We start from the raw sequence: 23,056 nt of genomic DNA, 5'->3' as shown, positions 1-23,056 counted from the left end.
GAGGATTGCTTTTTTCTGTTCTATATTGTTGTATATCTATACTGTAAATTGAATATTTTTCAATTTTGGACCATGTCCACTATTCTCAGTGATTAGTCAAGGAAAATAGGCCCTGATCATCACATTAATTGATTATGAAAGTATTCATTAGTTGCATCCTTGATTAGTTGCTGTTATTAATTATTAGAAATTATTACCATAATGATATCAAGTTCATAGAAGGCAGCTAATGACTTATAGTCCATGCAAAAAGGACGAATACATCCTGAAATAAAACACTGGATGTCAAATGGCTGACATGAAGACTGTGATTGGACGACAGGAGTAAATCTGCTGACCAAATCCCCTCATGGCTCAAGCTGTGATTTGAGTCCAGAGAGATTTGTTTTCAGAGTGAATTCCGTCCTGCAGAGATGACTACTGTCACTGTCCAACACAGGACTGCAGCGGGCCAGCAGAGAGTTTGCTTAATTTGGATGAGACAGCTTGGACTCGACTGTCACTGCTCCTTCCCAGCGTGCTGACGTGACAAAAACAAAAACACGTTGGAACTGAGGAACATCGGACCCAACGGCAACTCCATGGTAGGATAGATATGCATTTGTGTTTTTAAGCATCTTCTGGTAGAGCTAAGGTATTGTTATAAAGCTCATGCTTTGCGTATTGTAATAGCATTGAAGAAGTTACCTGCTGTTAGAAGACTGAGATGCTACCCTGTAGACAAAACAGTTTTTTTTCTGTGCTCACAAATTAAAGAAAATTAATTCACTCAATTTTCACACTCAATCTTGTGCACATCTTTGACTTGCTTTTTATAAGTGCCACAATTTATTTGTAACTCGTTTTATTGTTGTGTCAACAAACTTTTGAACACGATTAGATTTAAAATTCTTGTGTTCTAAATGTCAATTTGTTACATTAATACCCTCACATTAAAGGACTTGTTCACATTTTTTCAAATCACAAGGGTTGCACAGTCACTGTAATTGTTCCTCCTGTCTATACTGTCTACAAATAGATCTAGCTCTTTTCTTTAAAGAGAACCTCCGGTATTTGTTCGGCAAAAATTAGTAGTTAAGTTCATCTGAAGCTAATATGAGGCTTCAGCAGCCTGAGCCAGACAAATTAAGTGGGTAGGACTGCAATTAATTTAACTATTTGGTCTAGATAATGTTAACCAATGTTGAAAAAATACCAATTTCAACATCACTGAGACCAAGGTAACATCTTGTTTTGTCCGACCAACAGTCCAAACCCAAAGACATTTAGCTTACAATAATATATGACATAGAGCAAGCAGTAAATCCTGCCATGTGAGAAACTAGAACCTAATTTCCTTGCTAAACCTTGGCAGAGGGACGGTAACACAAAGTGGCAATTTGGTAATGAAAAGATACTCCATCCTTTGTTAAATACATGATCCTTATAATTTCATATGTAGAGCTGAAGAAGGCTTTGGCTGTATGTAGTCCTCAGGTACTTGCTTTGTTTGTAACCAGAAAAAACATGACACTAACACTAAGACAGGTGAAAACTGTCTGCAGTGGTACACTAATGAGGCAGCAAAACAATGTCAACATACTGCTTTCCTAGAAACCAAAGTATTGACCACTGAATTTGTGGATTCATACCATGATTTATACAGGATATGTATTTGTTAAAAATGCTAGAATGTGAGCTTAATTTTGATGTTTCTCTCTGACTTGTTTGCCTTGGTGCACAAAATCTGAAAATGATGGTAGTTAGGGTAAGTTGATCCTCTTATTGTTACTGGTGGTCTGGCTCATGCCCTACTTATAATTACTGGCTCTCTCTCAATCCCTTGCTTCAAGTCCATTTGATAAAGCAGTGTAAAGTGACTTGCAAATTCACTTAAAAATTATCCTCTTTTATCACAATAAGTTTGCTGTTACTGTTGTTAAAAAATGGCCAATAACATAATAGGTGTACCACTTTGACAGGTGGTGATAAAGTGTGACATTCAATAGCAAGTGGCCCAATATACAACATCACAAATACAACAAATTCACAAAAGGTCTATTACACACTTTTTAAACTAAGGACATCAAGCTTACCAATTGCCTAAATGTTAAATCCAGTAAAGTAAAATAAGCATTTTTTTTTTTATATGCCATCTATTATTAATGTTCTTTTTTGACTAACACCTGTGAAATTATTAACTTAAATCATTACAGGTGAAAAAAATCAATAACAGTACAGTACTGCATTAACCTGGAATATGCTTGATGTATAGGTTAGTGTAACCTACGCATTTAGACACCATGTTTGATTACCACTGATGTTGCCTCATGAATGTGGATTAATGTGTTGGTACTAGTATCCTGCAGGTTGTAGTAACCAGTGAGTTGTCAGCGCTGTTCTCTGTCACCCAGCAGGTACCGTGGTCGAGATGTGAGAAGGGGTCATGCCTCTGGTCAAGAGAAACATTGAGCCTCGACACATGTGCCACAGTACAGTGCCTGATGGAGTTGGCAACGAGCTGGAATGTGTAACCAACAACACATTGTCGGCCATCATCCGCCAGCTCAGCAGTCTGAGTAAGATCACGGTTGCTTATATTCAGGATATGTTTGCATCCAGTTGAGATTTTTCTGTAAGACCCAATTTCTCAATAACTGTCACTGACACTACTAATGTAGTGTAGAATGTATAGAATGGATCTCTAACTTATTTTTTATCTTGTTTAACATACAGAATCATGTGAACTACTACTACTTCAGCCCCATTTGCACAAGCACAGGACAAAAACCCAACTCCTTCTTTTGGTCGTAATAAGTTATTAAATAAACACAGCAGATCAGAATGTATGTGGGCTTTCAGATGATTTGACCATGAAATATTGACTTACATCTACTTTGCATTAAGAGTGCTTACATTTTCTTAATTCTTGAAAAAGTGATTATAAGAAAACAACCAGTAAATATACCAGTGTCACATCACTGGTAGGCTTTTAAACAAGCCATGGAGCACATTAAAAACAAACCAATTATCACCTAAGTGTCAGAGTTAGTGTACATCATTATCCGTCACTGTAGTCAGTATTAACATCTATCTACTGTACACTCTAACCAGCCAATTTGTACAGAAGCTGAGTGGTTTAAAGTGTTCATTTAGTGTGGCAACGTCTGTGTAAGCATTTTTGCTGTATCACGGTTGTTGCACTGAAATTTGAGAGACAGAGAGAAAAATGTAGAGGGTGAGACTATTTTTGGAAGCAAATTTACTCCTGGACATCTGGCCCATGGATACTCTGATTAGTGTGTGTGTGTGTGTGTGTGTGTGTGTGTGTGTGTGTGTGTGTGTGTGTGTGTGTGTGTGTGTGTGTGTGTGCGTGCGCGCATGAGCGTGCGTATGGATTTAGTGAAGTTACAGGAGCTTAGAGCTTACTGTGAAGCTTTGTATCACAGGCAGATGAGACGGAGAGTGAGTGGGCGGAGACACAAACAGTCAGTCTAATGAGAGCTTCCACATAAAGTGGATCTGAGCCGTGGGCCATTCATGCTGTTATGTGCAGGGACCAAACACTTAATGCTAGTGTATAATCCAGAAAAATATAATGGATTCAGAAATGCACAAATAAAGAATCCCTATGTCATAAGATAGTTAATAATTTATATGCATAAATCCAAAATGTACAGTTGTATACATACATATCACTCCTGCTTATAAGGCTCTACTCTATCAGAAAACACTAGACACGTGTCTAAAATAAGTACAAATACTGAGAAGAGACATGTTAAAACAGATTTATTGTTTCCTCCTCTATGCTATTTTTTTTTACCTTACAATTTTTGAAACATTTTTATATTTATTAACAGCTTTCTTCCTTCCTCTCCTTTTCATTTTTGCTCTGGTTGCAGGTAAACATGCAGAAAATGTGTTTGGGGAGCTTTTTAATGAAGCCAACACCTTTTATGTGCGTGCAAACTCTCTCCAGGACCGTATCGACCGCTTGGCCGTCAAGGTCACCCAGCTGGACTCCAGCGTGGAGGAGGGTGAGTTCACTGGAAATCATCTGCCTCTTGATTTAATATCTTATTTTCTGCTCTGTCATTCACTCTCACATGCTTTATATTGAACCTAAAACCTCTGCCCTGCTGTTTTGCAGTCTCTCTTCGGGACATAAACATGAGGAAGGCGTTCAAAAGCTCTACTGTCCAGGATCAGCAGGCTTTGTCCAAGGGCAGCACGCCGAATTCTGTGGCTGACATGTACAACAGCAGTGACAGGCCTCCTCCCCTCAGCACCCTCACTGCTTACAGGTACTGCATGTGTTGTAAGAAGTGATCAGGTTTCATTTTTCAGTTAATTTTAATGAGGGAAATTGTTTTTCTTTTTAAAATCCAGAGACGATTCCACTGACGCGATGAAATTCTACTCAGACCCATCGTACTTTTTTGACTTGTGGAAGGAGAAAATGCTTCAGGACACGGAGGACAAGAGGAAAGAAAGGAGGAGGCAAAGGGTGAGCGTACACTCCGTACACACCACTTCTTTGTTTTTATGCATTCACCTAGCAAATGGTTTTTCATTCTAATGTTCATGTTCCCTCCGTCCACCTTCCCCAGGAGCAGAAGCGATGTGTGGAGAGCAGCACCCTTCAGCGTGAGGTAAAGAAGGTGAGAAAGGCTCGAAACCGCAGGCAAGAGTGGAACATGATGGCATTTGATAAAGAGCTTCGTCCAGACCACCGCCATCCGCAGACTCTCAGGCGAGGGGCATCATCCGAGGGCTCCCTCTCCCCAGATGGCAGGTTAGTGCTTTTTTATTTTGGCCTTGTTTTATATTCTCTAGAAAGTCATGCACAACACCAGTGTGTTCACAATGCAAATAGTATAATATCAATATTAGGATAATATTGTAAAAACTGCAAAAACAAAATATCATGAGGATTGTCTTGATAGTCTGGACATTTGTACGTCTCGGTCCATATGTTTTCTGTTACTCCTTACTTTTACATATCTTAGAAAGACAACATTTATCTTAAAGACGCACTTTTAAAACAATGAAAAGTATGATACTCTATACAAAATGTACATTTCTGGAAACGTTAATAAACATTAAAGAGAAAGATTACGAGGGATAAAATGTAAACTGGACTTTAGAGTCCAGTTTCATGAATAGCACCTTGTAGCTCAAATAGCTAGAAATATCTCTGTTGTGTAAAGCTTCAGTTTTGATTTTGCAGCGAGAAATCCACCATCTGGATATGTGTAGACATCCTCATGAGAAGCTTTCTGTCTTTCATTGTTTACCCAGGCCTGACCTCCCAGACTACCCCATCCCTCCACTGCCTGCCCACGCTGCTTGTAACTATGCCAAGTCTCATGATTACGTCCCTGGGAACGCACACCCCTCACCACCTGTGGAGCATGAATACCACAGCATTGATGTAAACTACAAGAGAGTAACCTATGCCACAGCAGAGTCTCACACTGCAGACCGAATGAACTGTTCAATACGTCCACCTGCAGATTACAAGTATGTTTGTTTGTTCCATTTGCATAATCAGAGAAAGAATTCAATATATCACTTTTCCAACATAATCCTTTTTCTTTCTCTATCGACCAGCTCTGTCCCTGTACCTCCTGCCCCCGGCCCCCCCATCCCGTCAGCACAAACAGCATTTGGTTTTCCTCTGGGTGCACTACCACCAACACTACATAATGGAGTTTTGCACGTAGGACCAGGCTACCCACTCCCACCTGTGCCTCCTCCAGGACCTCGCATTATGCCTCCTCCCCCAGGTCCGCCACCTCCACCTCTCCCTCCCCCGCCTGCACCCTCACACCTACCAGGACACAGTGAAGACAGCAGAGCTGAGACTAAACCTGTGAGAGATGCGAGGAGTGACCTGCTGTCTGCCATCCGCATGGGTGAGTCGGGTATCTGTGCAGTCAGACACATTATTTGGCCATTATTTTCTGTTGGTCAGCTAAAAGCAACTATATCCTGTGTTGTCCGCCACCCTTGTCCATGTCAGGTGTGCAATATGTCATCTTATTTTGATATATCATATCTGTGCCCTTACTAGGCATCCAGCTAAAGAAAGTCCAAGAGCAGCAGGAGCAGCAGAACAAACGGGAGCCGGTGGGGAACGACGTGGCCACCATCTTGTCCAGACGCATTGCTGTGGAGTACAGCGACTCTGATGACGACTCTGAGCTGGACAGAAACGAGTGGTCAGACTGACCAAAAACAACATGTAGCAAATGGTGAATGTTTTGATTTATTAGAGCTTCAGTGCAAATTAAGCAAATTTGTGAATCACTCTTTGGCTCCATCTTGTGGGCTCTACCAAGCCACTGCTGCCAGTACTATTAATTTCCTCTTGTACTATTAAAACTGTGCTGCCACATTAATTTTTCATCAGGTAAATGTATACATGTGCATCTTGTACAGTTTTCAAAACCGGATTAATTGTATTATAAATAAATGTTTAGTTTTCTACCACTGATGAAATGTGAGCTATCATTAAAGTTATTAGTAACTCCTGTGCTTTTCCTAATAACCCAAAATGTCTTCAGAAAAAGGCATATTATTCATGAATGATATAAAATAAAATTTGGTATTTATATTGATCATTTTATGGAATTACATATTCCTGATAATATTTTGAACTATATGTACCCCTCCCTATATTATGTGAGTGTTTCATGAATAATTCTATTAGATAGCTATATTGTCATTTCTACCTCAAGTTGTGACATTTCACTGTCCCACAGTATGTGTATTCGGGAATAATTTTGTTCTGCCATTAAATTATTTTTTGTCATGTCTCTGAAAGTTTTGACATATAATTAAATTTCTTTAATATTAGCCAGATAATTGTGTTATTAGTGTCTCCTCCTTTACCAACTTTTATCTTTTTGTTCATTCTCCTTATCTTCATTTTTAACATAAACTCTCTTAGACACTGGACACCAAAATCTTCTATAGCTACAGTCAGGATCAGAGTAAGAATGTGGAGGCCCCTGGCCACAAAATCTTGGAGGCCCCCTCCACAGACCCGCAATCCAGGTTTTGAATAGATTCTCAGCAGAGGCTACTATCTGTTGGAAACACCTGTAGTTCATACAGGACTTACACACCCAGGTAACAGCCTATGATCACAACCTGAATGACAATATCAACACCTTCTATCATACAGGATTCACACCACATGGTTGCAACAATACCCTCCTGGGCCAGCAGCAAGAATATCAATGCACTGGCCAACAGCATGCAGCGGAATGACATAGGCATGCACATACTGCCCCACCTCCACCAATACTGCCCCACCTCCACCAATACAGTTCTGATCACACACACACACACACACACACACACACACACACACACACAGTGATCCGATTCATACTGCTCTGGTTGGGTAGACTTAAAACAAATAATATGTGTAACCTCTATCATATAAGATTTCCACCATATCACACATCCAGGCACAGAGACGCAATGATACAACAGCCAAATGTTCTCCAATGACAACTAATGCCAGATACTTCTCATTGTATAAACACCTTGGAGAGTAAATTAGGATATTTCATAATGTGTGAATAAATAATATGCGAGAAAGCCTACCTCATTTGACGTCTTCTTTCTGGCCTTTCTATTAGGAAACTCCACCACATCATTACAGTCCAGGTCTCTGACGAGTTGCAGCTCCATTGTCAGTACAGAGAAAGAATTCAAGTTGTTGACTCAAAACTGTCCTCAGTTCACCTTTAAATCTCCTGGGAAAATGAGCGCTAAGAGACAAACGTCCTCAAGCCTACATACATGTTAAGGAAGGCGGACTGCAGGCCAAGTTCCTACATGGCGTTCAGCGTATGTCGTGGTGACTTGTCTTGTTCCAGCAGACAGATCTGAACTGTATAAGTTAGCTAGCTAGCAACAATAAGTTAGCATCTTTGTCCTCGGGCTCTTTGCTAAAGCTAACAAGCCGACGTTTGAAAAAAGTCGAGCTATATCGTATGTTTTTTTTCCGACTTTCAGTCTTTCTCATCTTTTTTGCCTTATTCTTTGTTGCTCCACTGCTCCAATGTTTGTTTATCACGATGTTAAGAAGCTACTTTCTTCGGCTTTGCCGCTAAATTCACACGGTCACCTAACATGACCTGACGTTATGGACGTGACGTTCAAAACATAACGACAGTTACACTCACAGCCAAAACGCACAAACGCAACCAAACGACATGGATCAGCTCCCCACAGAAAAACATCGTCATTAATTTCACTGTTCCCCCTTTTAAAATACCATCAACAGGCAGCTTCACGATATGTTCTTCCCTAATGTTTTTAATGTGTCTTTTCTTTAATGTTTGTGTTCATTGTTTATTTATTTATCAAAAGCCACAATTGCCATTTTAACAAAAAGAAGAGCGTTTCTTTATTGTATGTATATGTACATACATTCTTTATATGTACTACACTAGATATGAGGAGGCAGGGGTCAAGCCTGTTCTCAGGACAGACTGATGGACAGATATCAGCAGCTTCAGAAACAAAAGCTGTGGTCTCAAGGCCATGAACGGGTATCAGGAGCATTTTGATAAAATGGCAGTTGACTGATGGAGCAATATCAAGTTCTCTGAGCAGGAGGGACACTCAGAAAAACATTTCACATGGGAGGCTTTAACGTGCTAGCAGGAGGGAGACATTGGTCAAACTAGGTCTGCAGGTGCAGTGGACACAGTGGAGATATATTTTCTTGAACACTAAAGAACATGGAGGACAGGAAGGGTTAGGTAGCCATTTCAACACTTTTCATTGTGGAGGTGTCATCTCAGAGATCTGGCCCAAAGACACTTGGTGAAACTGGTGGTGGACACCAGCGTTGAAGGAAGCGAGGTTGAAGACACGAGTGTTACGGTTTGAGAGGAGTTCAGGTAGGCAGCAAGGAGCTTCTAGATTCATTAGAGGATGAGGACGAGGAGGCAGCACTTTGTTCTGGCTATTCACAGACTGATTTGTGTATCAGCAGCACAACTGAGGAGTGCTAGGCGAGGCTTTTTCCACACCTGGAGTGACGGACCTTGACTGCAGAATTTTCAGGCAGAGGAAGGAAAGTTTTAAGACAAATAAACTCTCCGTGGAGGACGGCCCAGGAAATGCTTTTCAAGCAGCAAATAAGATAAGTAAACATTCCTGATGCAAATGACCTGTTGTGATGAGGTACTGTCCTTCATCATTTGTACGTAGCAACCACCTGCCAACAGCAACCACCTGAAACTGTCAGGCTCAGGACACAAAGGTTGAACCCAAAAGCACGACCAGAGAGGCAGTTAACAATAAGGCAGTTTATTGATCTAAATCAATGAATCCTGACAACAGCGTTCCAGAAAAACTGGCAAGCCCAAACGAAACAGGCGAGGAATCCAATGGGGGAAAAACTGAGAGACGTGGTCAGGCGGGCAGGGTCAAAACACAGACAGGTAGAAGAAGGCAACGGTACAGACAGGGAACAGGCAGATCTCAGGAAACGGGTAACAGAAACGGTCTCTCTCCGAATGGCAGTCAGGAAAACGCTGGTAAGTAACTCACTGGGGAAGAAAACAAACTGGCAAAGTGAAAAGGGACACACAGGGCATAAATACTGTTGGGAATAACGAGACACAGGTGAAACACATTAGGGAGAAGGCAGGTAATCACACGGGAGGAAGTAAAGACACAAGAGGGAAACTACCAAAATAAAACAGGAAATGACAAGACAGACATAAAAAACTAAGGCCTGGGGACCGTTGTGACAGAAACACCCCAGCAACTGAAAGGTGACTTCTGCATCATCCACATGCGCAGCATTTAAAGTTCAGTGAATTAGATGAATTCACAGCCACCACCACAAATCCTCTTGGGAAGGAAGTTGGGATGTGATGGAGTTCAGGTGTGCATAACTAACCTAACCTACCTTGACCATTAAACATTACTTCATGAATATTATTACTAATGATCTATTTTGATTTGTATAATGACTTGTTGGTCAAATGCTACTAATAAAGATGCAAGATATAATTTTTCTCTAGTTTTTTCCAGGGCTGGCAGAACCTGAGGAAGGTGTACCAGAGGGCAGTGATGGGGTGTCTCTCCTAGTCCCAGATACCAATAAGCTGCCACCACTCAAGGTCAATGCACACACAACACTGTCCTGCATCGTTCAGCTCTGTAGGATTTCATCGAAGTCTGCTGTAAAATCAAGTCTTGCATTCTTTTGCAAGAACATGCGGCATATCGTTGTGCAAGGTGCCTGCTCACAATGCCAACGAGGCCAGGTAGTCGTGGCTGTGCCTGCCTTAGGTTGTCCCCAGGTTCTGCAGGGGGGGATCTTACCCGTCATAGGCGAACCAGTCTTCCATACCTGCCTGCCTGTATCTTTTCCCACACAGTATAAAAACACTGTCACAGTGTTCTCGCGCGCTGTGGTGAACTTGTCAACAGAGGATCCCGCTCTGGGGACTGGAGAACATGTGACACAGCTAATCGCACTGTCCAGACTAAGGTCCCTAACACTGGGAAAACTGTTGAGGAGCTCCTGTATTGTCAGTCCACATGCTGCATGACGCCAACCCCTCCTTTAGCACAGCTTGTATATTTTTGCCTCACTTTCCTCAGGCACGTGGACATGATTGCGTGACCTGAACACTTTTTTTGCTAGACTTTGACCGTCTATTTCTTTTTTGTTTACCTCTCTGCAGGTCTTTTTCTTTCTCACCCTCCTCTTTCGCTCCGTCTCCTCTACCATTGCCTCGTCCCAGTCTAACGCCCTCATGATCCTGAGCAGTCGAATCCTTAAGGACTGCTGCCTAAACGTCCTGCTCACCAGCTGCTGCACTGTGTGACCTGAAACTAACATAAGAGAGGTTAGAGTCATGGGTTTTAATGAAGGTGGTGAAGCTGCAGGAATAAAGAACAGCTGAAGTGTGTTACTGTCTGTTAAAGGCTCTTTAATGAATATTTATCATCTCTGCGTGTTCACAGTTTCTGTCATGGGAATCGGTGACAGCTGATAGAGGATCAGGCTGATGGCTTTGGGGGAAAATTGTGTTATATCGTTATGCCTACAATTTATAAACTGAATGAATAAAGGTTAAAAAAAGGGACACAAGATAAATGGGAGGGGCCATGAGATGATTAATGGGACAGGAAAGAATAAAAAAGTTGCTGGAATAAGTCCTAAAAGCCAAAACACGAAATTAGTTAGCATGTGATCACCTCCAGTTTCCTCGTCCCAAAGTGTCTGGGCCGAACGGCCGGAATCATCTGCCAGATACCCAGATCTTGCAGCTCTTCGGCTGCACTTCCTTCTTTTAAAGGAGGAGCACAAATCTCCAAGGGACCAGGGTCTCGTAAACGATGGTTGAACAGCACAGGGCATTGTAATTGTAAAAAAAAAAAAAAAACATGTTCAGCAGGTTCTTTAACTAAACTTTCTTACTCAACCAGTAAGAACTGGGAACTGAACTGAGAAGCATTTTTCCCATCAATACTTGACATGACTCTGTACATGATAAACAAACATGTAAAGGATGCTGCAAAAAATGTCACTAAAAACCCAAAGACTTAAAATACAATACCGTCATTTCAAGTTCACATCAAGTATTAAAAATAAGTTGGAAAATTATATATCCACAAATGAGTATTGCTGTTACTGGTGCATCAAATGATTTTTGTATTTTATGTAAGAGAAAGGAGTGAAGTGAAGTGAAAGGAAGAGAAACTGTTCAGTCGATGTGAATTTTGCTCTTGTGCAAAAAAAAAGGACTAAATTCAGTCCAGTTTGAACAAATGCAACTGAAGCCATAAGTAAAGCAAAGTTTAAAAGTGGAAACTTCATTGTGCACGTCATTTTACATCTTCTGATTACAGCTTGTTTGCAAACACAGCTTGTTGTTTGCAATGTAACCAATGGAAAAAGTAATTTACTCGACTGATAAACACAGAGAAAGTAAATGTACTTATTCTTCAACACAATACAGTTCTATTAAACAGATAAATTCAAGTTAAAACAGAAACATTTGGTCCCAGCTAAATAATGGTCTTACCTCTCTAAATGTTGATGTGGGAATGACGCAGGGACTGTGTCCACCTGTAGATCTGCCCATTTCCATTGTGATGTCAGAACGGGCAGAACAGCAGCCGGTTCTAATTCTGCTGTTCTGTTCTCCTGCAGCATTCTACTGGTGACACAGATTCCTCTGTACAAAGGTCATGTGTTCAAAACTATCATCATCATGATACAGATACTTATCAGCAAATAAAGTAACTCTACATTCATTGGTTTGCATTTCAAAACACGTGCGCTCAATTCATTTATTTGAGTTGTTTTAAAAATGAACAATAATACAAAAGCAAAGCCAGCATGATGCCAGTTGGTTAGGAGGCCCCCTAGAGGTCGGAGGCCAATGCGCACCGGATAATCCGTGTTTGGCTTTGGTCATAATAGTAATAAATAATAGGTAGGTAATGGTGTGATGTATTTTTCAATTAGTTATTTATCACAATGGTAACTGGTTAGCTCATATGAGATGCCACTCAATGGCTGGAGGAAACTGAATACAATAATTTTTTTTACAAATTCACAAATGTATCAAATATAGTTATAAAAGTTGCCATGTAGTAGCATAATAAATTACATGGTTATTACCCAGGTAAACTGTAAACGCGGTCAGCCAAGGAGGCTAACATATATATTAAAGTGGTAATGATAAAGTGGTTTTACCCATGGAAGGATTACTGAATAGGCCTACCTGGCACAGGCCCAGAGGGCCAGAGCCTCTCTTTGAAGTAACATTTATTCTTGGCAAATCACTTAGTTCACTATAGGGACACAAAATTACAACAAAGAGAGACTAGACCTAATTGACCACAAAGAGACACTACACAATAATTACCTAGGTGTGCACCTGGACAGTAAACTGGACTGGTCCCTGAACACGGATGCCATCTACCAGAAGGGGCAGAGCCGGCTCCTTTTCCTCAGCAAGCTCAGGTCCTTTGACGTCTGCAGTGAAATGCTGCACGTTTTATCGGTCAGTGGTGACCAGCGTAGTCTTGTATGCTGCAGTCTGCTGGGGCAGCAGCATGTCAGACACAAACACAAAGAGACTGGACAAGCTGGTAAAAAAGGCTGGGTCTTTGCTTGGCAGGAGTCTGGACTCACTCAGGACTGTTGTGGAGAGACGCATGCAATGTAAGATGGAGGCCATCTTGGACAATACCAACCACCCTCTCCACAACATTCTGGCAGGACAGAGAAGAAGCTACAGGTGCAGCAAACGTCTCATCTCACTGCACTGCAGAACAGAGAGGTTCAGGAGATCCTTTGTCCCCACTGCCATGAGGCTATACAACACCTCAGCCAAAGGAAGTGGACTAATCTAATTATTATTGTTTATTTATTATCAACTGTTGTTATTATTATTATTATTATTATTATTATTATCATTATTATTATTATCAACAATGAGCTAATGGACACATGAATTTCCCTTAGGGGATAAATAAAGTATCTATCTATCTATTTATCTATCTATCTATCTATCTATCTATCTATCTACAACAACAAAGAGATGCAAAACAGCTACAAAGACACACAAAATCACCGCAACGTTAAGCAAACAACCACAAACATATTCCAGTCAGGGTATGTTGACAGGGCTTTAACATATCTGTGTCGAGGGGCCCATTGTTCGTCCATGGTTGTAGCTTGGTTAATTTATTTTAAAACTATTATCAATCATCAGTCGGTTAATTGGGGTGAATGTTACATTTATATCCAGCAGAGGGCAGTAGTGGCACCTGGTGACGGTGTGTAGACCGGCGGAACTTATCGTCCACTAGGCAACTGTTGAGTATCAGACGCCATGTTGGCTCTACAAACAGCCAATCAGGTCAGAGCGGAGGAAGCCCGTTGAGCCGCAATGGAGATGTTTTCTTCCTGTGACAGTCCAGTGCCTGGCAGGTGATTAGCACAGCGAAGCTCCTCCTCAGCTACGCCAGAGACAATCCTGGACAACTGCACAGCAAGATAAGGTAAGACATTTATAACAGCGGTATAATATGAGGTTTTGGATTTACAACAGTTTGAGATTTCCTTCCAGTCTTGGACCAAACACTGTGTTAATATTCGATAGTTTTACTTAACCTGTACGTGATGATGATGATAATTATGAAGACAGCTAGTGTTTGCTAGCTAGTCACCTGACTTATACGCGCACACGCACAAATCAGCTTTTCTCTCGACGCTACGTGTGTGTAGTAACAAACATAAAGCTGCCATCTGGCTACAACACATATCCCCATACGTGCACAAGTACCTTGGTTTAATGTTACCCATCTTCGACACCGGGTGAAATATATTAAAGGATTTGATGCTTTTGCTGACTTCCCTACAGCTGACTGACCTCACACTGCTACACCTGACCATTCATTTCATTACTGTACAGGCATTCTCTGCTATAAATGCCCATTTCATCGTGGTGTGTTAAGTCAGAGTGTGTATTTGCATCTATAACTTTACCCTGGCTAGAGTGATGATGATGATGATGATGATGATCATGATTATCAGCATCATCATCATTATCATTACATCTAAGAGGAGGTCTGTCAATGCATGATGTGATGTTGAAATTTTGTCTGCTGAGAGTATTCAAAACTTGATGACATCTCTGTCTCACATTCATTCATTCATTCCTCAAGGGATTTTTCAGGACAGAAACGATCAAGATGGATACGTCAAAACTACCTAGGATCCAGGATGAAGAGCGAGAGAGCCAGTTTGGATATGTACATGGGGTTTCTGGACCAGGTCTCGTTTATTACCCTTTTCTTTAAATGACTGGATTGCATTATTTTGTGTCAGACTGATCAAAAGCCACTGAACTGTAAGCCATTTGTTTCAGCTGCCATAGGGTGGCTTTCACTACAAGTTGGCAATATGGAAAAAATCCTCTATCACTAAATGTAATTTATAATGATGTCCAAGGTGATATTGTGCATAATTGCCTACAATGGCCCATTACACTGAGATATATTAAAGGGAAGGCTGCCAGGGATTAATATATTATATTAGGACCAGTCCTAGCCTGGTCAGATGCGTACACGAACTGATGAAGCCTCTTGGATGAGAGGTGAAACGTCTTCCCAGACAAATAACCTAGTCCAGTTGTTTTCGATTTAAAAAAAACTCCTTTAGAATATATTATATTAAAAAAATTCTGATAGTACACAATTTTATATCATTCTCTGGTGTATATGATAATATCTCCATCCCTTAGTGATGCTAATGCTATTTTTGATCATTTTGATCATATTCCTTGTTAGTAGATGTGTTTTTTTTAATGTATCAATTCTATATGTGTCTTTCCTGTTGTTTTCAAACCGAACCCGTCAACAGTGGTGACAGCTACTGCGATGGCAGGAGCAGCCATGTACGAGCTGGTTCGTGTCGGTCACAGTGAGCTAGTGGGAGAAATCATCCGTTTAGAGGGAGACATGGCAACTATCCAGGTCTATGAGGAGACTTGTATCCTTTCTGCTGCCACATTACATTTCTCTGTAGTAAAACATGTAACAAAACACGTCATTATCTTTCCTAAAACTGATTTCACATAATGCATTTTACAAAAGACTCATTTTAGAGCTACCTTACTGATAACAAATGGGAATCTGACTTTGATGACAAGACTAATGTTGTCAAAGTGCTCGCAGTTTGTTTTGTTTTTCCTAACTTCATGCTACAGCCGGTGTGTCTGTTGGTGATCCTGTCCTCCGAACAGGAAAACCCCTCTCTGTAGAGTTGGGACCAGGAATCATGGGCTCCATCTTTGACGGTATCCAGCGGCCGCTAAAAGACATCTATGACATCAATAAAAGTATCTATATCCCAAGAGGAGTCAATATCGGCGCTCTTAACAGAGACATCAAATGGGAATTTTCCCCTGGCCAGAGTCTTCGGGTAAGAAAAGCACATTGTCGGTGCGATGTGGACTTGTCTGTCTCTCCTCTGCAACTGTTCTGACTAATTTCACATGACCCCCTCTCCAGGTTGGCAGTCACATGACAGGTGGCGACATCTATGGCATGGTGTTTGAAAACTCTTTAATCAGACACAAGCTGATGCTTCCACCTCGCAACAGAGGCACCGTGACCTACCTGGCCCCACCTGGAAACTACGACATTTCTGTGAGTGTTTGTCCTTTTGTCCTGAATCAAAGTGCTCCGCTGTTCGATCACCATTTCTAGGAAACTGATTTTCTGATGTTGTCGCATTCAGGATGTGGTTCTGGAGCTTGAATTTGAAGGCGTGAAGGAGAAGTTCACCATGGTGCAGGTGTGGCCGGTACGACAAATCCGCCCAGTAACGGAGAAACTACCTGCGAATCATCCGCTGCTGACTGGTCAAAGAGTTCTGGACGCACTTTTCCCGTGAGTAATCCTCTCAGGATAAAATTATGCCCTCATTTACCTTCATTACTGCAGACGTTAAACGATTGGCTCTCAGTTGTGGAGGCAAGAAATCTGTATGTAGATGTATCAGAAATTATAGTGTATTTTACAATACTTTATATACACTTCATCCCTTTTTCTTTTAGATTGAGCTTTGCATCTCAAAATTACCGTTTTGACTTTAGTCTCTATTTTAACTTGTTCTTTGTCTCTTACACTGATAACGTGAGTCTTTGACTGGTGATTGCTCACATGTGTGGAGCCACTTATTTTATGCCGTGTGATAAAATCTGTAAGCTACATGAAACTTTTGTGCTGTGTAGTTGCGTGCAGGGCGGCACCACTGCTATACCAGGAGCCTTCGGTTGCGGAAAAACGGTGATCTCTCAGTCATTGTCCAAGTATTCCAACAGTGACGTGATTATCTATGTCGGTTGCGGAGAGCGTGGAAACGAAATGTCTGAGGTGCTGCGGGATTTCCCCGAGGTTAGTGGATTTCTGGCATATATCTATATCTGTGCACTGTTCTGGGACAGTGCACAGATATAACAGATAAAACACAGATAAAACAGAATAAACAAGTAAAGGGAGGGAAGAATTTCATGTTCAGCAGCACCAGTGTTCACGTTGTATAATGTTAACACTGCTCTCGCCCAACAGCTTACTATGGAAGTCGACGGCAAGGTTGAGAGCATCATGAAGAGAACAGCACTGGTCGCTAATACATCCAACATGCCTGTGGCTGCCAGAGAGGCTTCCATTTACACAGGTGCCAACCATTCACATTATAGGGAACAGTGTCATTGTTTATTTTAAATGCTACTACATTTGAATGTTGTTGAAGTGGCTAACATTAAGTAAACGCCTTCGCCTTTTTCATATTTGCAGTTGTTTGGAGAATCCATTAAATCCACTTTCATCTATTGTGCACACTCGCCTTTGCAGGTATCACATTGTCCGAATACTTCCGAGATATGGGTTATAATGTGAGCATGATGGCCGACTCGACATCTCGATGGGCTGAAGCTCTGAGAGAAATCTCTGGGAGATTGGCTGAAATGCCTGCTGGTAAGTCCGTCGGTTACATGTGATATTACTTTTTTTTTGTGAAGACGCTGTCAGGAAAGCAGCTGCGACAGTTTTCTGCCAACCACTTACAGTCGTGTATGTCGTCCTCTGTAGACAGCGGTTACCCTGCTTACCTGGGTGCCAGGCTCGCCTCCTTCTACGAGCGCGCTGGACGTGTGAAGTGCCTGGGAAATCCAGAGAGAGAAGGCAGCGTCAGCATCGTAGGAGCGTGAGTTGACTTGCGCATAAAAGGGGAAAAACATGTCAAGCTCTTTGTTTTTTTGTTTTTGTTTTTTCATCATCTTTTCAACACATACATATTGAAATCAGCTTTCAGTAATTGCATCAAGATTCCATACATTGCATATGTATTTTAGCAATTTACCTATTAAATGCTTGTACTGACTACTACTATCACTGCACCCTGCATATTTCCAAAGCTGACCCAGTTTCTAAAGTAACTTCCTACTCCTTGGTACACACAGAGCTCCTCCACCATCCAAGTCTCAGTTTTCTGCAAGTTTATTTTCACAGCATCATATAACGAACTAAAAACAGTGGATGGTAGGAAATCAAATGTTCAAAAGAGGCTGCACGTTGTATTATTGAAGCTGCTTTGCTGATGAAATTACTGGCTTTACCATTTCTGAGCTGGATTTTTGTCTGTACCATTTCTGAAGATTTCAGTGAAATGTTGAAAAGGTCTTTGATGTCAAGACCTCATGATTTATTTCACATTTTTCCTGGGAAGCTTTTTCATGGGAATATAAAAAGTAGGCAGCCTATCAGAACAAACCTCAGCATGCAATTTTTCAATTATTAGACTGACTTTTTCCTTTTAATATGGCAAATTCTTCTTAGTGTGTCGCCCCCTGGTGGAGACTTCTCAGATCCTGTCACCTCAGCCACATTGGGAATTGTTCAGGTAAGTAATGGGCTTCCTAACATTTCACTTAATTCTCCCTGCAGTCAGCGTTTCTTTCTTTGCGCATCATTCTGCATGACTGTCAGTATTCGTTGTTTGCTTGTTTGTAGGTGTTTTGGGGCTTGGACAAAAAGCTGGCTCAGAGAAAACACTTCCCTTCTGTAAACTGGCTGATTAGCTACAGCAAGTACACACGAGCTCTGGATGAATATTATGACAAACACTATCCTGAGTTTGTTCCTCTCCGCACAAAAGCCAAAGAGATTCTACAGGAGGAGGAGGACCTGGCTGAAATCGTGCAGCTTGTAGGCAAGGTGAGGCAGATTAAGATTATGTAACGTGGTATAAAGCATGTGACTTCAAAGGTAACTAAAGAGTTGTATCAACACCTGTGAAATGCAGATATATTTTATCTGTAGTTCATATAAGAAAGTCTGATCAAAAACAGAAAATCTCAGTCCCGGTTTTCACTTCTCCTGTGTTTTTTATTTGAAGTTGTGATATCCTAAAGAAGATATATTTTTGGTTTTAAGAACCAAAAACCACCCCAAAGTAGTTTATATCTCCTATCTCACATTTCTCTCTGGAGCTCTAGTAACAATAGGATGGTGAGCCAATCAGAAGAGAGGCTCTGAATCTCTCTTCTGATTGGCTGACTGTTTTCTGAGTGATCTAATAGAAATAGATTTCAGGTAAACACTCAAACCAAATCCTGCAAGTTTGGATGGTGGGTCCAGGTGGGCTGGGTTTTGGGCATGGGAGCGGTGACTCGAAACGTCCTAAATAAAGTTAGTACAAGTGACAGTCTGTATCTGTGGACAAAACTGCCGAATTGTAAATGTTCTATCGTTTCTATTTTTTTTATTTTTTTATAGCCAGTTAATGTTTGAAACCTGTGTTTTATAGAAGAGGCTTCTGTCAGAGCTGTTTCATTAATCATCTAAATAGTTTGCATACCAACCTGGCTAATCTGCAGGGGGCTGATCTTCTGGTTCTGTTGACAGGCCTCCCTTGCTGAGACTGACAAGATCACTCTAGAAGTTGCTAAGCTCATTAAGGACGACTTCCTGCAGCAGAACGGCTATACCCCCTACGACAGGTGAAAACAAGACAACTCACCAACCTCAAAACACATACTGTATCTTTTCCATTCAGAAGGTATGAATTTGTCTCCCTCAGCTTCACTAAACATATAAAATCCTTTTCTCCACAACAGCTGAGGACAAAAAAGGGTTCATTTTGAAGTCCCTTTCAAGAACATTTCTAGAAGAAATTGCCATGAGCAACAGCAAAGTGATAACTGTTCAGAAACTAGAGCTTAGAAACTGATACACTTTGAGACACCATTAGTGATCTCTATGGAAACGGTAGCGACGAATGTGGTCCTTTAATTTGACATAAAGCAAGACAGCAACATCTAATCATGACTAGATGTGAAGGGGAGAGGTCTAAATATTTTTCCCTCAGTTGATTATTGTAAAACTTAGGAGCTTCACACATTCTTCTGTCCGTACACACAGGTTCTGCCCCTTCTACAAAACCGTTGGCATCCTCTCCAACACAATAGCTTTCTACGACATGGCCCGACACGCGGTGGAGTCCACTGCACAGAGTGACAACAAAATCACCTGGGCCATGATCAGGGAGCACATGGGAGAGATCCTGTACAAGATCAGCTCCATGAAGTTCAAGGTATGGGACTGTCCCCTCATTTTTAGAGGAGATTAATTTGTTGATCATGTTTGTTTTTTCTATTTTTCTGTTTTTATTTGCCCTATTTTTCATCGCTCAAGATGAGTAATTTGCTCTCTGTTGACGTAATCCCTGTTTATGTTCAATGGATTTTGTAGGACCCTGTGAAGGATGGCGAAGCTAAGATCAAAGCAGATTTTGCTCAGCTGCTGGAGGACATGCAGAACTCCTTCCGGACCCTGGAGGAATGAGTTTCTTACCTCTAAGCTCCTCTCCCAAATACCCAAACCCCAGTGCAGTGCAACATAGTGCAGATTAAACGGCCCGTGTTGTGAGTGTCTGCCTCAGTCATGTGATCTCCTTTCTTCCTTGGTGTTTACGTCCCTTTAAACATTCCATGACAAATGACCTGGACAAATTTGCATTTTGTTTGACAGCAGCTTCACTCAGCCCATTACAGAGCACTTACAGATCATGACACCATCGTGTTGTGGTTAAAATCAGAGGGCCCCAATCAGGTGCTGCACTTGCACGCAACTACTAGCTGCAACAAAGAGTGGAAAGGGATGTTTCTTTTCCGCCAGATGTGACGGTGATAAATACAAATTATTAATCCAATGGGAACACGCACATGGGTAAAGGGACAGATGCGCTGTGTTACATCAGGGGGGTTAAAGCATTCTTCCACCTCTTACCTCTTAAGTGTGATAGTGATGTTGTGGACTATATACTTGACACTATATGTAAAAATAAAAAAATGTGAATGAATGAATCTGTTAGAGTTGTGTTGTAACAGATGTCTCAATGTTATATTCGTGGTACATTACTGATGTCTGAAATAAATGTTAAATTACGGAAGTTCATTGTGTCAGGAAGATTTTATTTATCTTGTGCAGAGTTGTGTTTTGTTTTCTTATTCAATTCATGGTGAGCTAGTTAAATTAGTTTGTCACTGTTTAATATAACTTTTAAAATCTTCTTTCTTTTACCTTTGAAGCAGCTGAACGTGAGAGTGTGTGAGTGCTGCAACATCATGAACACACAGATATTTAGACTCTTACCTTAAGGACTCTCACCTCTAGGTGGCACACATGTTGCTATAATGCTTCAGGGTGAGTATTGATTAACCTGTTGAAATCTAGTGCTTCCCTATAAATGCATTTTTTGCAGCTTTTATAGAATTAACTTTTAATTTAGTAACTTTTTATGGCTGCACTGTCACATCAGATGCAAATATTTTAAACATCACGTGTCATTTTATACTTATCTCCCTATAAAACATATGTGGTGTCATTGAAATCCTTAAACCCAGAGACAATGTCATGAGGAAGTTTAGGATTTATTGTTGAATCAGAATGAAATTATTAATATCACAGCAGAAGATGTTGTTGGTTCTGAAAAACCTTGAAGTGGATGTCGAAGAAGCAAATCGGTGAGTTAGGAAAACTGTGCAAAAAATGAATAAAAAATTAAGAAGAAAAGAGGAATTAAACAGAAGATCCTTAGAAAATGTACACACACATGCATTATCACAATAAAGCCAAAGCCCTTCAACAGTACACAACTTTGTGAAATACAAACAACTCAGCTTATGTTGCTATTTGTGTAACCTGATAAATATAAATAAATTGGAAAATTTGACTGAATTGATCATTTAACACACACACACACACACACACACAGATTACACAGGTAATGCTGGGAAATGAAGCCTGGTGAAAAAGAAGAGGAGCAACCTTTTACAGGTGGATAACTGGGTTATTTTCCTGTTTCCTGTCTCATCTGTGAGGAGAAAACTGCTTTTCTATAGAAATACAATGACTGCATTCACTCATCATGCTTACTTTTTTGCAACTACAGCATCTTTGCAGTTTGCTGATGTGTAATCTCCATCATGCACCGTTGGCTCGGTCTTTTGTCTACGACACAGCATTAATTCCTCCAAAATAGATTAGAGCCAGTATCTCGGGTTCCGGGCTCCATCAAGACTAATGGAAGCATAACCCTCAGCAGCAAGAGCAGCATCTTCTCTCTGCATTGATTCAGTCCATCCAGACTCACACTAGTGCACACATTAAGAGGTTTCAGTGGTCTCAGAATATACCAGCCTATATTTTATAATGCACCTGTCTTTCTCTTATTCTTCAGTTTGTAATGACTGATGGGCACTGTGTGTGTGTGTGTGTGTGTGTGTGTGTGTGTGTGTGTGTGTGTGTGTGTGTGTGTGTGTGTGTATAAAGAGCACATTAACAGAACTTTATATGGGTTTACTCGTGTAAGTGGAGGAGAGCAGGTGCCATCACGCACAACATTTGTGTCTGCCTTCAAATCTAATCTAATCTATTGTGCGACTTTCGTGCGCCCGCCGCTGAAGTTCACCCGTCGTTTGTCACCAGTGAACTCGCAATCTGTCCACTTCAAGGAAAATAGACTGACAAAGTGCTAATTTAATTACTTCAATTGTAGTCTGTGAAAGTTATTATTGGCTATCTGGTCTCTAATATTATCTAACAGTTGACTCCTGCAAATGCAGCATTGGTTTTCAATTCAGGGTGTTCTCCCAAAGCTGTCAGTTCAGATGCACAGATTTTTTTTTAAGCTGGCCTCTATTACACAGTAATGCTCCATATTTCTTCTTTTTTTTTTTTTTCTTTTTTTTGGTTTCTATCACCAAAATAAGTGCATTATTTTGTTTTTAAAGACTGGATTGAAGCTCCTGAGTCAGCTTACAAGCTCTCTGCAGAAGTGTTCATGAACAAGAATCTGAGTCCAAGTTCCTAAGAGGTGCAGGGCAGCTGATATGTATTTGACCCTGGGCTCTGACCCTCTGCAGGCAGGTCAAGAGAAAAGAAAACTTCCCCGCAGGGATCACTTATCACGTTGTCACTGTTAGACTCCAATGTTGTCACA

The 23,056-nt window shown here is 41.0% G+C and overlaps 2 protein-coding genes across 3 annotated transcripts; both read left to right on the top strand.

Annotated features, from left to right (window-relative positions):
- The first annotated feature begins 421 nt into the window (after positions 1-421).
- Positions 422-6,849, top strand: LOC111666142 (actin-binding protein WASF3-like). Of its 2 annotated transcripts, none has more exons than XM_023421374.2 (9): positions 422-584; positions 2,397-2,558; positions 3,882-4,016; positions 4,130-4,283; positions 4,369-4,486; positions 4,590-4,774; positions 5,281-5,502; positions 5,593-5,897; positions 6,056-6,849. In XM_023421374.2, the coding sequence occupies exons 2-9, from the start codon at positions 2,426-2,428 to the stop codon at positions 6,211-6,213; spliced, it is 1,410 nt and encodes a 469-aa protein (XP_023277142.1). In that variant the 5' UTR covers positions 422-584; positions 2,397-2,425; the 3' UTR covers positions 6,214-6,849. The 2 variants fall into 2 exon arrangements, with proteins under 2 accessions (XP_023277142.1, XP_023277141.1); XM_023421373.2 differs by having other exon boundaries at positions 2,394-2,558.
- A 7,056-nt stretch (positions 6,850-13,905) lies between these two features.
- LOC111666254 (V-type proton ATPase catalytic subunit A-like) lies at positions 13,906-21,004 on the top strand. The gene is made up of 15 exons (XM_023421544.2): positions 13,906-14,046; positions 14,713-14,821; positions 15,410-15,538; positions 15,756-15,970; positions 16,060-16,197; positions 16,289-16,440; positions 16,785-16,947; positions 17,122-17,230; positions 17,407-17,529; positions 17,644-17,758; positions 18,391-18,454; positions 18,565-18,768; positions 19,459-19,553; positions 19,975-20,146; positions 20,305-21,004. The coding sequence occupies exons 2-15, from the start codon at positions 14,740-14,742 to the stop codon at positions 20,395-20,397; spliced, it is 1,854 nt and encodes a 617-aa protein (XP_023277312.1). The 5' UTR covers positions 13,906-14,046; positions 14,713-14,739; the 3' UTR covers positions 20,398-21,004.
- Positions 21,005-23,056: the final 2,052 nt, after the last annotated feature.

The sequence above is a fragment of the Seriola lalandi genome, unplaced genomic scaffold (genome assembly GCF_002814215.2).
Source record: "Seriola lalandi dorsalis isolate HSWRI2012SDOR001 ecotype SW California unplaced genomic scaffold, Sedor1 jcf7180002054672, whole genome shotgun sequence".
NCBI lineage: Eukaryota > Metazoa > Chordata > Actinopteri > Carangiformes > Carangidae > Seriola > Seriola lalandi.
Note: the sequence above shows the minus strand (reverse complement) of the source record. Positions and strands in the feature narration are given on the sequence as shown.

Excerpts from the sequence above, each read along its gene's own strand:
- LOC111666142 (XM_023421374.2), top strand. The coding sequence starts at position 2,426 with ATGCCTCTGGTCAAGAGAAACATTGAGCCTCGACACATGTGCCACAGT. Across the intron at positions 5,503-5,592 it reads CGTCCACCTGCAGATTACAA|CTCTGTCCCTGTACCTCCTG; the intron begins GTATGTTTGTTT and ends TCTATCGACCAG. Across the intron at positions 5,898-6,055 it reads GCTGTCTGCCATCCGCATGG|GCATCCAGCTAAAGAAAGTC; the intron begins GTGAGTCGGGTA and ends TGCCCTTACTAG.
- LOC111666254 (XM_023421544.2), top strand. The coding sequence starts at position 14,740 with ATGGATACGTCAAAACTACCTAGGATCCAGGATGAAGAGCGAGAGAGC. Across the intron at positions 16,198-16,288 it reads CTGGAAACTACGACATTTCT|GATGTGGTTCTGGAGCTTGA; the intron begins GTGAGTGTTTGT and ends TGTCGCATTCAG. Across the intron at positions 18,455-18,564 it reads CCACATTGGGAATTGTTCAG|GTGTTTTGGGGCTTGGACAA; the intron begins GTAAGTAATGGG and ends GCTTGTTTGTAG.